Below are 16,037 nucleotides of genomic sequence, written 5' to 3'. Positions count from 1 at the left end.
CCCACTTCTCTGTCGAAGGGGAAATCCTTCCTACCCCCATCCTGGGCTGTGGTCACGACGGACGCGAGCCTGTCAGGGTGGGGAGCGGTCTTTCTCCACCACAGGGCTCAGGGTACCTGGACTCAGCCAGAGTCCTCCCTTCAGATCAATGTTCTGGAGATAAGGGCAGTGTATCTAGCCCTAAAGGCGTTCCAGCCGTGGCTGGAAGGCAGGCAGATCCGAATTCAGTCGGACAACGCCACGGCGGTGGCATACATCAACCACCAAGGCGGCATACGCAGTCGGCAAGCCTTCCAGGAAGTTCGGCGGATTCTGCTGTGGGTGGAAGCCACAGCCTCCACCATCTCCGCAGTTCACATCCCAGGCGTAGAAAACTGGGAAGCAGACTTTCTCAGTCGCCAGGGCATGGACGCGGGGGAGTGGTCTCTTCACCCGGATGTGTTTCAAGAGATCTGTTGCCGCTGGGGAACGCCGGACGTCGATCTCATGGCGTCTCGGCACAACAACAAAGTCCCGGCATTCATGGCACGGTCTCAAGATCACAGAGCTCTGGCGGCGGACGCATTAGTTCAGGATTGGTCGCAGTTTCGACTACCTTATGTGTTTCCTCCTCTGGCAATGCTGCCCAGAGTGTTACGCAAGATCAGGTCCGACTGCCGCCGCGCCATCCTCGTCGCTCCAGACTGGCCGAGAAGGTCGTGGTACCCGGATCTGTGGCATCTCACGGTGGGCCAACCGTGGGCACTACCAGACCGACCAGACTTGCTGTCTCAAGGGCCATTTTTCCATCTGAATTCTGCGGCCCTCAACCTGACTGTGTGGCCATTGAGTCCTGGATCCTAGCGTCTTCAGGGTTATCTCAAGAGGTCATTGCCACTATGAGACAGGCCAGGAAACCAACGTCCGCCAAGATCTACCACAGGACGTGGAGGATCTTCTTATCCTGGTGCTCTGATCAGGGTTTTACTCCCTGGCCATTTGCCTTGCCCACTTTTCTGGCCTTCCTTCAATGCGGAATGGAAAAGGGTTTGTCTCTCGGCTCCCTTAAGGGACAAGTCTCGGCGCTCTCTGTGTTTTTTCAAAAGCGTCTAGCCAGGCTTCCGCAGGTACGCACGTTCCTGCAGGGGGTTAGCCACATAGTCCCTCCTTACAAGCGTCCGCTTGAACCCTGGGATCTGAACGGCTCTTCAGAAACCACCCTTCGAGCCAATGAGGGATATTTCTCTTTCACGCCTTTCACAGAAGGTGGTCTTCCTAGTAGCAGTCACATCACTTCGAAGAGTGTCTGAGCTAGCAGCGCTGTCATGCAAAGCTCCCTTCCTGGTGTTTCACCAGGACAAGGTGGTTCTGCGTCCGGTTCCGGAATTTCTCCCAAAGGTGGTATCCCCTTTTCATCTCAATCAGGATATCTCCTTACCTTCTTTTTGTCCTCATCCAGTTCACCAATGTGAAAAGGATTTGCACTTGTTGGATCTGGTGAGAGCGCTCAGACTCTACATTTCTCGTACGGCGCCCCTGCGCCGCTCGGATGCGCTCTTTGTCCTTGTCGCTGGCCAGCGTAAAGGGTCGCAGGCTTCTAAGTCAACCTTGGCTCGGTGGATCAAGGAACCAATTCTGGAAGCCTACCGTTCTTCTGGGCTTCCGGTTCCTTCAGGGCTGAAGGCTCATTCTACCAGAGCCGTGGGTGCGTCCTGGGCTTTGCGGCACCAGGCTACGGCTCAGCAGGAGTGTCAGGCGGCTACCTGGTCGAGCCTGCACACTTTCACGAAACACTATCAAGTGCATACCTATGCTTCGGCAGATGCCAGCCTAGGTAGGCGAGTCCTTCAGGCGGCGGTTGCCCACCTGTAGGAAGGGGCCGTTTTACGGCTCTTTTACCGAGGTATTATTTTACCCACCCAGGGACTGCTTTTGGACGTCCCAATTGTCTGGGTCTCCCAATGGAGCGACAAAGAAGAAGGGAATTTTGTTTACTTACCTTAAATTCCTTTTCTTCTAGCTCCAATTGCGAGACCCAGCACCCGCCCCTGTTCCCTTCGGGCTGTTGTTCTTTTGTGTACACATGTTGTTCATGTTGAATTGTTCCTTTGGTTCATGGTCTTCAGTTCTCCGAACATCCTTCGGATTGAATTTACCTTAGACCAATTTATAAGTTTCCTCCTTCCTGCTTTTGCACCAAAACTGAGGAGCCCGTGATGCACGGGGGGGTGTATAGGCAGAGGGGAGGGGTTTACACTTTTAAGTGTAATACTTTGTGTGGCCTCCGGAGGCAGAAGCTATACACCCAAAAAAAAACAAAAAAAACAATTGTCTGGGTCTCCCAATTGGAGCTAGAAGAAAAGGAATTTACGGTAAGTAAACAAAATTCCCTTCTTTTGAACTATAAGACGCACTTTTTTCCCTCCAAATGTTGGGGGAAAGTGTGGGGGGGTGCGTCTTATAGTCTGAATGTAGGGCTGCGGGGAATGAGGGTGCTGCGGTGGAGCGGGTCATCGGTGGCACGAGCAGGCTGTAGCAGCGCCTGCCGTGACCACGTGGACCCGCTCATTTAATATGCACGCCCATCCTCCTGCCCATCATCCCTCAGCGCTGAAGCCGGCGCTGACAGATGGGCGGGGAATGCGCGCCTATGAAACAGCCTGCCCGCATGATCACCCCTGGCAACTACAGCCTGGAGTGATCATGTGCGACTGTATTCACTGCTCCCCGTGCATCATCATCAGCGCGGGGTGCAGTGAATCAGTATAACTCACCGGCCACGATCCCTGCAGCACCGCGATGTGCTCCTGTCTGTGCCAGCGGCGGCTGAGTGGAGACTAGTGGTGTGCACAGCGATGACGTCATCGCGATGCTGCAGGGATCATGGCCGGCTCCACACTCGAGCGTTGCTGACACAGATGGAGGAGCAGCGATGCTGCAGGGAGTTAGGTAAGGTGAGTATGAACGTTTATTTATTTTTTTTATGTGCCACAGGATGCGGGCCGTATACCAGCATGGGGGTATTTAGCAGGATGAAGGGGTATAGCAGAATGAGGGCATATAGCAGTTTGGGGGGTATATTATGAGCAGGATGGGGGTATATGAGCAAGATGGGGCCAAATGAGCAAGATGGGGCCAAATGCCAGGATGGGGTATATAGCAGGATGGGGCCATATGCCAGGATAGCGTTATATACCAGGATGAGGGACATATACGGTATATACAAGGCAGGAGGATCATTACCAGGCTGGGGTACCTTAGTAGAGAATTTGGGGACATTACCCCCATAACAGTGTCAGTAGCAGATCCTCGCCCTATAACAGTGTGTCATGACCACATTTTTTGCTTAAAATTTTATTTTCCTATTTTCCTCCTCTAAAACCAGGGTGCGTCTTATGGTCCGAAAAATACGGTAAGTGCATCTCACACGGATACACAGTGTCTGAATTGTGGCCTATAAATGACACACAACGCTAGATCAGGCGGGTCAGTTAGCACTATATGAGTGCATATCACATGATGGACTCACCATTTATCCACCTGAAATCAGAAGGTCCACACACATCCTGCAAAAAGATAAAATGTGCCATACCTCAAATGTGGTAAACCCTTCTAATAAAGATGGCCGCAGCCCAGGTGCACGATGCTGATGATACAGCCACTCAAACCGCCACACTATTTATTAGGAGGGTTTGCCATATTCTGTGGGTGCGTACATCATCTGAATTGGCTCCTATGGTCTGTGATTTCCTCTAGTCGCCCTCATCTGTCAAGTTATTTCTGTATAGAGTAAGCTGAGTGGCAGCCAACATGACACTGTAATGACAGGAATATATAGTCATCCAGTTTTCAAAGAAACATCTGCATAGTTTTTGCTTCCTGTGCTTACAGCAGCCTCTGCACTGATTTACAAGCCCTCACAACCATCAGAGTATAAGTGTGAACACATTCGAATCAGGCTGATTGACATTCTAAGGTGTGAGGGCCTACAAACTCATCTGTCGTGGAAATTGTTGGAATGTAATCACCTGACATTTCTTTGGAGGGGTCATCTGGGCTGACTATACCGTTTAGCTGGGCCGAACATTTATTTCCACGAGGAGGGATATAGGAGCGATAATTGAAGGCTTTTTTGGCCTATAGGCATGATCATAGGTAGGTTTTGGCCAGTTTCACACATCAGAGATGAACACGGACCCATGAAAGAGGCTTAGGCTGTAATCTACAGAGGTGTTGTGGGTATACTGAGAGAAGCCAGGCTTCTATGCTTGCCATAGATCAATGTGGGCTCAATCCGCCAGTCTAATCAGGACTGGTTGGTGGCTTTCTGAGGTCCAAAAGACTCTTTTGGTATCGACTTCTTCCAAGGACAGCTATGCCACTAGAGGGACCAGGGGCGGCCAGCTCGGAGAGGCGAGGACCGGGGGGGTTGGGTGGCCAGCCAGCCCTGAGAGACTGGAACCGGGATGGGGGGGGGGGGTGGCAAGCCCTGAGAAACGGGGGGGTGGCCAGCCAGCCCTGAGAGACCGGGACCGAGGGGGGGCCGGCCAGCCCTGAGAGACCGGGACCGAGGGGGGGGCGGCCAGCCCTGAGAGACCGGGACCGAGGGGGGGCGGCCAGCCCTGAGAGACCGGCACCAAGGGGGGGGCGGCCAGCCCTGAGAGACTGGGACCGGGGAGGAAGGGCGGCTGCCCTGAAAGACCAGGACCGGGGGCGGCCAAAGCTCCACTGTACCTCCAATATGGCAGACAAGGCTAATAACCTCCTGCTGGGAAACTGCGAAGACTATGAAATGGTCGTGCATTTTAAGGAAAATATCTTCTATATAATCTAAGAGCATTGAACTTTTATTTTTCACTTTACTTTATTAATGTAACTCAATTAGTGCAAAAATTAAATTAAAAAAAGTGTATTCAGTACAAGATTGGGGTACAATTAATGTAAGTGGTTGTACAGGTCGGAGCCCTGACACCCCTGAACCCCTTTAATACAGTGTAAGATTGTCTTGTCGGAAAAATGGTGGAACTCCGAACATTTCTTATTTTTCCTTGTCTATGTTGTCCCTCCAAAACCGATAGCTCCAGGCCGTTGCCAGTGTCAGCCAAACCACGGTGGGGGCCATCAGGTAGGCGGCTGTCCGATTAATGGGGAACCAGGTGACCACCGTAGTGGCTGCGGATCCGGTCATCAGAATGGTTTGAAAAAATCCCTGTAATAAAAATTATTGATATATATATATAAAAATTAGTTTTACAGTAAATAAGCACCACACGCAGCACGTACTATTGAAAGGGACCCCGACATTGCATATATTTGAGGTTTGCCCCTAGCTGTGTGTCCTGACTCCTTCCTATCATACCTGTGGGTCCTGATACCTTTCTAACTGAGCCAGGAAGAACTTTTTCAGCAAGACCCGCCGTATACCGGGAACACCCCACAAGACCCGCCGTATACCGGGAACACCCCACAAGACCCGCCGTATACCGGGAACACCCCACAAGACCCGCCGTATACCGGGAACACCCCACAAGATCTGCCATATACAGGAACACCCCATATATCAGACCCCCACAAGACCCTTGTTTTGGAGAGGCTGCGATCCAGTCGTTCAACCATCACAATTCTTACTTTTGTCTATTTTTCAGCCTCCAACATCTCCATGACTTGGGATAATCTGTTATGCTCTTTACGGTCAGTGGTTGTAATGTTCTACTCTTTCTCTCACGGTTTCTCCGGCTTATGCTCCTCATTCTATTTCACCCATATACCTTGTGAAAATCTGCAGCTTCATCCCCCTCCTCCCCGTCTTCCATTACTGTAGACTGATCTTTTAGTGATTGACCATTCATGTACATTCTGCTATGTGATCATTTCCACAGAGGAAAGTGCGTTGTGTAATTCCTGCCCTTAATCTTTCGGTGCCAGTCATCGGCCGCCATCTATAAGGGACCAGAAGCAACGGTGCTCAAAATTTCACATTACCAGTTTGATTTTGTGGGCGCCAAAAAAAACCTGACTCCACGACCAGTTCAGAGCCAGGTGAGTGGCGTAAACCCCGAGAGGCAGCGCAGCGTCTTCAGTGAATCCTCCCAACTCTTTCCAAATCAAATAAGATCCATATCTGAAAGAGAAAAGAATCAAAATAAGAAAAATGGTAAATAATAAAGTTATGAAAAGTCTTCATTCTTATGGGAACATTCTAAGAAGGAATGACACTGTCTGATGTCTATCGCAGGTCTTAAATGAGATTTCCACTCCTTCTTACTTGCTTTAATCACAGGATCCACCATTCACAATAGGTGATGTCACAGCTCACCTCCTCCCACTCCTGTACAATGACTGATAACACCTCTATATACAGTAGATAACACAGGATCCACCATTCACAATAGCTGATATCACAGCTCACCACCTCCTGTACAATGACTGATAACACCTCTATACACAGTAGATAACACAGGATTCACTATTTACAATAAGTGATATCACAGCTCACCTTCTCCTCCTCCTGAACAAAAGTGATAACAGCTTTATATACAGTACAATAGATAACTCATGATCGACCATTCACAATAGGTTATGTCACAGCTCACCTCCACCTCCTCCTGTATAATGACTGATAAAACCTCTGTATACAGTGGGATAACACCTGATCCACCATTCAAAATAGATGATGTCACAGCTCACCTCCTCCCCTCCTGTACAATGACTCATAAAACCTCTATATACAGTAAATAACACAATCTACTATTTACAATAAATTATATCACAGCTCACCTCCTCCTCCTGTAGAAAAACTGATAACAGCTTTATATACCGTACAATAGATAATACAAGATCAACTATTCACAATAGGCACAAAAAAGTGAGCCGGAGTATGAGATGGTATACATGGAACTTGTGAGACCATGTTCACACTGGCCATGAGACAAAGAGAAACCAAGGAAAAAATTGTGAAAACATACCCTGCTGTAACTAAATAAAAGCATAGTGCATATAAACATAGGTTACTTAGTAAACACTGTTTTTGATCAAAAAAAGCATAAAGCAAAAACAGTGTTTACTAAGTACCCTATGTTTATATGCACTATGCTTTTATTTAGTTACAGCAGGGTATGTTTTCACAATTTTTTCCTTGGTTTCTCTTTATTCACAATAGGCGATGTCACAGCACACCTCCTCCCCTCCTGTAGTATTTATTCCTGATTCCATGCTTTGTCCCCCAGTCCCTGCACTGGAACTAATATATCAGTTTTGCCTGGAATGCTCCTTAGTCTTTCTTCATACACCGCAAGATCCCAAACCCGTGTCTCGTCATACTCACCCCATTGATGTATACAAAGCCGTCCATACTGGGGGAAACACCCAGTTTGGGGGGCACCAGCTTGGTTTCCGCAGTGTTGAGTACCAGGTTTTGATTTGCTCTTGGGTTCCTATCTGTACTATGCCGCTCCCTACTGTGGGGAAAATAGTAAAGCCAAGAGCTGGCAGCCAGGAGGGCGGCATGGTGGGTAAGAGTCCTAAAGAAAACAGCAATTCAAAAAGAAAAATGGATAAACTTTATTGGATATAAGTCAGAAAGTAACATCGTGGAAACCATCAGCATGTCTCCTATTGTGCCCCCCCATTTACTAAAAATGTCTTCCATTGTGGCCCCTCATCTACTAATAATGTCTCCCCTTGTGGCCCCCAGCTACTAACAATGTCTCCCATTGCCCCCCCATCTACTAATAATGTCTCCCATTGCCCCCCCATCTACTAATAATGTCTTCCATTGTGGCCCCTCATCTGCTAATAATGTCTCCCCTTGTGGCTCCCATCTAATAATGTCTCCCATTGCCCCCCCATCTACTAATAATGTCTCCCATTGCCCCCCCCATCTACTAATAATGTCTTCCATTGTGGCCCCCCATCTACTAATAATGTCTCCCCTTGTGGCCCCCATCTACAAATAATGTCTCCCCTTGTGGCCCCCATCTACTAATAATGTCTCCTCATGTGGCCCCCATCTACTAATAATGTCTCCCCTTGTGGCCCCCATCTACTAATAATGTCTCCCCTTGTGCCCCCCATCTACTAATAATGTCTCCCATTGCCCCCCCATCTACTAATAATGTCTCCCATTGCCCCCCCCCCATCTACTAATAATGTCTCCCCTTGTGGCCCCATCTACTAATAATGTCTCCCCTTGTGGCCCCCATCTACTAATAATGTATCCCCTTGTGGCCCCATCTACTAATAATGTCTCCCATTGTGGCCCCCATCTACTAATAATGTCTCCCCTTGTGGCCCCATCTACTAATAATGTCTCCCATTGTGGCCCCCATCTACTAATAATGTCTCCCATTGTGGCCCCCATCTACTAATAATGTCTCCCCTTGTGGCCCCCATCTACTAATAATGTCTCCCCTTGTGGCCCCATCTACAAATAATGTCTCCCCTTGTGGCCCCCATCTACTAATAATGTCTCCCCTTGTGGCCCCCATCTACTAATAATGCCTCCCTCTTGTGGCCCCATCTACTAATAATGTCTCCCATTGTGGCCCCCATCTACTAATAATGTCTCCCCTTGTGGCCCCCATCTACTAATAATGTCTCCCCTTGTGGCCCCCATCTACTAATAATGTCTCCCCTTGTGGCCCCCATCTACTAATAATGTCTCCCCTTGTGGCCCCATCTACAAATAATGTATCCCCTTGTGGCCCCCATCTACAAATAATGTATCCCCTTGTGGCCCCCATCTACTAATAATGTCTCCCCTTGTGGCCCCATCTACTAATAATGTCTCCCCTTGTGGCCCCCATCTACTAATAATGTCTCCCCTTGTGGCCCCCATCTACAAATAATGTATCCCCTTGTGGCCCCCATCTACAAATAATGTCTCCCCTTGTGGCCCCATCTACTAATAATGTCTCCCTCTTGTGGCCCCATCTACTAATAATGTCTCCCCATCTACTAATAATGTCTCCCCTTGTGGCCCCCATCTACTAATAATGTCTCCCCTTGTGGCCCCCATCTACTAATAATGTCTCCCCTTGTGGCCCCATCTACAAATAATGTATCCCCTTGTGGCCCCCATCTACTAATAATGTCTCCCCTTGTGGCCCCCATCTACAAATAATGTATCCCCTTGTGGCCCCCATCTACTAATAATGTCTCCCCTTGTGGCCCCCATCTACTAATAATGTCTCCCCTTGTGGCCCCATCTACAAATAATGTCTCCCCTTGTGGCCCCATCTACTAATAATGTCTCCCTCTTGTGGCCCCATCTACTAATAATGTCTCCCCATCTACTAATAATGTCTCCCCTTGTGGCCCCCATCTACTAATAATGTCTCCCCTTGTGGCCCCATCTACTAATAATGTCTCCCCTTGTGGCCCCCATCTACTAATAATGTCTCCCCTTGTGGCCCCCATCTACTAATAATGTCTCCCCTTGTGGCCCCATCTACAAATAATGTCTCCCCTTGTGGCCCCCATCTACTAATAATGTCTCCCCTTGTGGCCCCCATCTACTAATAATGTCTCCCCTTGTGGCCCCCATCTACTAATAATGTCTCCCCTTGTGGCCCCCATCTACTAATAATGTCTCCCCTTGTGGCCCCATCTACAAATAATGTCTCCCCTTGTGGCCCCCATCTACTAATAATGTCTCCCCTTGTGGCCCCCATCTACTAATAATGTCTCCCCTTGTGGCCCCATCTACAAATAATGTCTCCCCTTGTGGCCCCATCTACAAATAATGTCTCCCCTTGTGGCCCCCATCTACTAATAATGTCTCCCCATCTACTAATAATGTCTCCCCTTGTGGCCCCATCTACTAATAATGTCTCCCCTTGTGGCCCCCATCTACTAATAATGTCTCCCCATCTACTAATAATGTCTCCCCTTGTGGCCCCATCTACTAATAATGTCTCCCTCTTGTGGCCCCATCTACTAATAATGTCTCCCTCTTGTGGCCCCATCTACTAATAATGTCTCCCTCTTGTGGCCCTATCTACTAATAATGTCTCCCCATCTACTAATAATGTCTCCCCTTGTGGCCCCCATCTACTAATAATGTCTCCCCTTGTGGCCCCCATCTACTAATAATGTCTCCCCTTGTGGCCCCCATCTACTAATAATGTCTCCCCTTGTGGCCCCCATCTACTAATAATGTCTCCCCTTGTGGCCCCATCTACTAATAATGTCTCCCCTTGTGGCCCCCATCTACTAATAATGTCTCCCCTTGTGGCCCCCATCTACTAATAATGTATCCCCTTGTGGCCCCCATCTACTAATAATGTCTCCCCTTGTGGCCCCCATCTACTAATAATGTCTCCCCTTGTGGCCCCCATCTACAAATAATGTATCCCCTTGTGGCCCCCATCTACAAATAATGTCTCCCCTTGTGGCCCCATCTACTAATAATGTCTCCCTCTTGTGGCCCCATCTACTAATAATGTCTCCCCTTGTGGCCCCCATCTACTAATAATGTCTCCCCTTGTGGCCCCCATCTACAAATAATGTCTCCCCTTGTGGCCCCATCTACTAATAATGTCTCCCTCTTGTGGCCCCATCTACTAATAATGTCTCCCCATCTACTAATAATGTCTCCCCTTGTGGCCCCCATCTACTAATAATGTCTCCCCTTGTGGCCCCCATCTACTAATAATGTCTCCCCTTGTGGCCCCATCTACAAATAATGTATCCCCTTGTGGCCCCCATCTACTAATAATGTCTCCCCTTGTGGCCCCCATCTACAAATAATGTATCCCCTTGTGGCCCCCATCTACTAATAATGTCTCCCCTTGTGGCCCCCATCTACTAATAATGTCTCCCCTTGTGGCCCCATCTACAAATAATGTCTCCCCTTGTGGCCCCATCTACTAATAATGTCTCCCTCTTGTGGCCCCATCTACTAATAATGTCTCCCCATCTACTAATAATGTCTCCCCTTGTGGCCCCCATCTACTAATAATGTCTCCCCTTGTGGCCCCATCTACTAATAATGTCTCCCCTTGTGGCCCCCATCTACTAATAATGTCTCCCCTTGTGGCCCCCATCTACTAATAATGTCTCCCCTTGTGGCCCCATCTACAAATAATGTCTCCCCTTGTGGCCCCCATCTACTAATAATGTCTCCCCTTGTGGCCCCCATCTACTAATAATGTCTCCCCTTGTGGCCCCCATCTACTAATAATGTCTCCCCTTGTGGCCCCCATCTACTAATAATGTCTCCCCTTGTGGCCCCATCTACAAATAATGTCTCCCCTTGTGGCCCCCATCTACTAATAATGTCTCCCCTTGTGGCCCCCATCTACTAATAATGTCTCCCCTTGTGGCCCCATCTACAAATAATGTCTCCCCTTGTGGCCCCATCTACAAATAATGTCTCCCCTTGTGGCCCCCATCTACTAATAATGTCTCCCCATCTACTAATAATGTCTCCCCTTGTGGCCCCATCTACTAATAATGTCTCCCCTTGTGGCCCCCATCTACTAATAATGTCTCCCCATCTACTAATAATGTCTCCCCTTGTGGCCCCATCTACTAATAATGTCTCCCTCTTGTGGCCCCATCTACTAATAATGTCTCCCTCTTGTGGCCCCATCTACTAATAATGTCTCCCTCTTGTGGCCCTATCTACTAATAATGTCTCCCCATCTACTAATAATGTCTCCCCTTGTGGCCCCCATCTACTAATAATGTCTCCCCTTGTGGCCCCCATCTACTAATAATGTCTCCCCTTGTGGCCCCCATCTACTAATAATGTCTCCCCTTGTGGCCCCCATCTACTAATAATGTCTCCCCTTGTGGCCCCATCTACTAATAATGTCTCCCCTTGTGGCCCCCATCTACTAATAATGTCTCCCCTTGTGGCCCCCATCTACTAATAATGTATCCCCTTGTGGCCCCCATCTACTAATAATGTCTCCCCTTGTGGCCCCCATCTACTAATAATGTCTCCCCTTGTGGCCCCCATCTACAAATAATGTATCCCCTTGTGGCCCCCATCTACAAATAATGTCTCCCCTTGTGGCCCCATCTACTAATAATGTCTCCCTCTTGTGGCCCCATCTACTAATAATGTCTCCCCATCTACTAATAATGTCTCCCCTTGTGGCCCCCATCTACTAATAATGTCTCCCCTTGTGGCCCCCATCTACTAATAATGTCTCCCCTTGTGGCCCCCATCTACTAATAATGTATCCCCTTGTGGCCCCATCTACAAATAATGTATCCCCTTGTGGCCCCCATCTACTAATAATGTCTCCCCTTGTGGCCCCCATCTACAAATAATGTATCCCCTTGTGGCCCCCATCTACTAATAATGTCTCCCCTTGTGGCCCCCATCTACTAATAATGTCTCCCCTTGTGGCCCCATCTACAAATAATGTCTCCCCTTGTGGCCCCATCTACTAATAATGTCTCCCTCTTGTGGCCCCATCTACTAATAATGTCTCCCCATCTACTAATAATGTCTCCCCTTGTGGCCCCCATCTACTAATAATGTCTCCCCTTGTGGCCCCATCTACTAATAATGTCTCCCCTTGTGGCCCCCATCTACTAATAATGTCTCCCCTTGTGGCCCCCATCTACTAATAATGTCTCCCCTTGTGGCCCCATCTACAAATAATGTCTCCCCTTGTGGCCCCCATCTACTAATAATGTCTCCCCTTGTGGCCCCCATCTACTAATAATGTCTCCCCTTGTGGCCCCCATCTACTAATAATGTCTCCCCTTGTGGCCCCCATCTACTAATAATGTCTCCCCTTGTGGCCCCATCTACAAATAATGTCTCCCCTTGTGGCCCCCATCTACTAATAATGTCTCCCCTTGTGGCCCCCATCTACTAATAATGTCTCCCCTTGTGGCCCCCATCTACTAATAATGTCTCCCCATCTACTAATAATGTCTCCCCTTGTGGCCCCATCTACTAATAATGTCTCCCCTTGTGGCCCCCATCTACTAATAATGTCTCCCCATCTACTAATAATGTCTCCCCTTGTGGCCCCATCTACTAATAATGTCTCCCCTTGTGGCCCCCATCTACTAATAATGTCTCCCCATCTACTAATAATGTCTCCCTCTTGTGGCCCCATCTACTAATAATGTCTCCCTCTTGTGGCCCCATCTACTAATAATGTCTCCCTCTTGTGGCCCTATCTACTAATAATGTCTCCCCATCTACTAATAATGTCTCCCCTTGTGGCCCCCATCTACTAATAATGTCTCCCCTTGTGGCCCCCATCTACTAATAATGTCTCCCCTTGTGGCCCCCATCTACTAATAATGTCTCCCCTTGTGGCCCCCATCTACTAATAATGTCTCCCCTTGTGGCCCCCATCTACTAATAATGTCTCCCCTTGTGGCCCCCATCTACTAATAATGTCTCCCCTTGTGGCCCCCATCTACTAATAATGTCTCCCCATCTACTAATAATGTCTCCCCTTGTGGCCCCATCTACTAATAATGTCTCCCCTTGTGGCCCCCATCTACTAATAATGTCTCCCCATCTACTAATAATGTCTCCCCTTGTGGCCCCATCTACTAATAATGTCTCCCCTTGTGGCCCCCATCTACTAATAATGTCTCCCCATCTACTAATAATGTCTCCCTCTTGTGGCCCCATCTACTAATAATGTCTCCCTCTTGTGGCCCCATCTACTAATAATGTCTCCCTCTTGTGGCCCCCATCTACTAATAATGTCTCCCCTTGTGGCCCCCATCTACTAATAATGTCTCCCCTTGTGGCCCCCATCTACTAATAATGTCTCCCCTTGTGGCCCCCATCTACTAATAATGTCTCCCCTTGTGGCCCCCATCTACTAATAATGTCTCCCCTTGTGGCCCCCATCTACTAATAATGTCTCCCCTTGTGGCCCCCATCTACTAATAATGTCTCCCCTTGTGGCCCCCATCTACTAATAATGTATCCCCTTGTGGCCCCCATCTACTAATAATGTCTCCCCTTGTGGCCCCCATCTACTAATAATGTCTCCCCATCTACTAATAATGTCTCCCCATCTACTAATAATGTCTCCCCATCTACTAATAATGTCTCCCCTTGTGGCCCTATCTACTAATAATGTCTCCCCATCTACTAATAATGTCTCCCCTTGTGGCCCCCATCTACTAATAATGTCTCCCCTTGTGGCCCCCATCTACTAATAATGTCTCCCCTTGTGGCCCCCATCTACTAATAACGTCTCCCCTTGTGGCCCCCATCTACTAATAATGTCTCCCCTTGTGGCCCCATCTACTAATAATGTCTCCCCTTGTGGCCCCCATCTACTAATAATGTCTCCCCCTTGTGGCTCCCATCTGCTAATAATGTATCCCCTTGTGGCCCCCATCTACTAATAATGTATCCCCTTGTGGCCCCCATCTACTATCAATGTATCCAATGGCCACGTTATGTGTGTACGGCCCCCCTGAGGCCTGAGTGGCTGCATGGAGACCCCCCCAGAGCTGCTCCACCATTGAGCTCAATGGTCAAAAAGAATCAGCTGCACATAATCCCTCCATTAGGTCCAGATGGAAATGAGACACCGCAGCAAATACATAAAAGTATTCACCCCCTCCCCTCCTTACTTGTGCTGGAGCTATTTCCTCTGATCTGAGCTCCCGGTGCCTCCCACTTGTGTTGTGCAACTTCCACTATGGGAGGGACATGCAGGGAAATCCACAGTCTGAGACCCCCCCCCTATAAAGCTGTGATTATATAATTGCCCCCTCCCTTTCTCAGTGGGATCATCTATATTAATGGTAAATCACTATGGGATCAGGATGTTATTTTGTGCATTTTTTTGGAAACTAATAAACACTGAGCTGCTTGAGATGTTTAAGAAACAGCGCCCCCCTGAACCGCAGGTTGTGCATGGTATTGCAACTCGGCACAATTCACTTTAATGGGGCTTAGTTCCAATATTAAGCACAACCCATGGTCAAGGGTGGCACTGTTTCTTAAAAATAAAAAAAAAGGATCACCAGATATAATAATAGACAACTCAAAGAAAGCAGCCATGTTTTTCTAACACTGGATGACCCTTTAAGCAGGGGTTGATTGGGGATGTGATAATGGAGAACCTGAGCATAAACAGGTGCATCTCATAAATTAGAATATCATCAAAAAGTTAAATTATTTCCGTAATTCAATGCAAAAAGGAAAACACATATATTATATAGAGTCATTACACACAGAGAGATCTATTCCTATATATAATAGAGTCATTACACACAGGGATCTATTCCTATATATTATATAGAGTCATTACACACAGAGAGATCTATTCCTATATATTATATAGAGTCAAAACACGCAGGGATCTATTCCTATATATTATATAGAGTCATTACACACAAGGATCTATTCCTATATATTATATAGAGTCATTACACACAGAGGGATCTATTCCTATATATTATATAGAGTCATTACACACAGAGGGATCTATTCCTATATATTATATAGAGTCAAAACACACAGGGATCTATTCCTATATATTATATAGAGTCATTACACACAGGGATCTATTCCTATATATTATATAGAGTCATTACACACAGAGGGATCTATTCCTATATATTATATAGAGTCATTACACACAGAGGGATCTATTCCTATATATCATATAGAGTCATTACACACAGAGGGGTCTATTCCTATATATTACATAGAGTCATTCCACACAAAGGGATCTATTCCTATATATTATATAGAGTCATTACATACAGAGGGTTCTATTTCTAAATATTACATAGAGTCATTCCACACAGAGGGGTCTATTCCTATATATTACATAGAGTCATTACACACAGAGGGATCTATTCCTATATATTATATAGAGTCATTACACACAGAAGGATCTATTCCTATATATTATATAGAGTCATTACACACAGAGGGGTCTATTCCTATATATTACATAGAGTCATTCCACACAGAGGGATCTCTTCCTATATATTATATAGAGTCATTACACACAGAGGGGTCTATTCCTATATATTACATAGAGTCATTCCACACAGAGGGGTCTATTCCTATATTTTACATAGAGTCATTACACACAGAG

At 47.4% G+C, this 16,037-nt stretch overlaps 1 protein-coding gene across 1 annotated transcript; it reads right to left on the bottom strand.

The window, feature by feature from the left end:
- Positions 1 to 4,838: 4,838 nt before the first annotated feature.
- On the bottom strand, positions 4,839 to 14,590 carry LOC142274307 (translocator protein-like). Its single transcript, XM_075332561.1, has 4 exons — positions 14,557 to 14,590; positions 7,304 to 7,499; positions 5,962 to 6,100; positions 4,839 to 5,188 (listed from the first exon to the last, which is right to left on the bottom strand). Exons 2-4 carry the CDS (start codon positions 7,483 to 7,485, stop codon positions 5,018 to 5,020), a joined length of 492 nt encoding a protein of 163 aa, XP_075188676.1. The 5' UTR covers positions 7,486 to 7,499; positions 14,557 to 14,590; the 3' UTR covers positions 4,839 to 5,017.
- Between the last annotated feature and the right edge of the window lie 1,447 nt (positions 14,591 to 16,037).

The sequence above is a fragment of the Anomaloglossus baeobatrachus genome, unplaced genomic scaffold (genome assembly GCF_048569485.1).
Source record: "Anomaloglossus baeobatrachus isolate aAnoBae1 unplaced genomic scaffold, aAnoBae1.hap1 Scaffold_3727, whole genome shotgun sequence".
Lineage (NCBI taxonomy): Eukaryota > Metazoa > Chordata > Amphibia > Anura > Aromobatidae > Anomaloglossus > Anomaloglossus baeobatrachus.
This window is presented reverse-complemented; position numbering and strand designations above follow the sequence as displayed.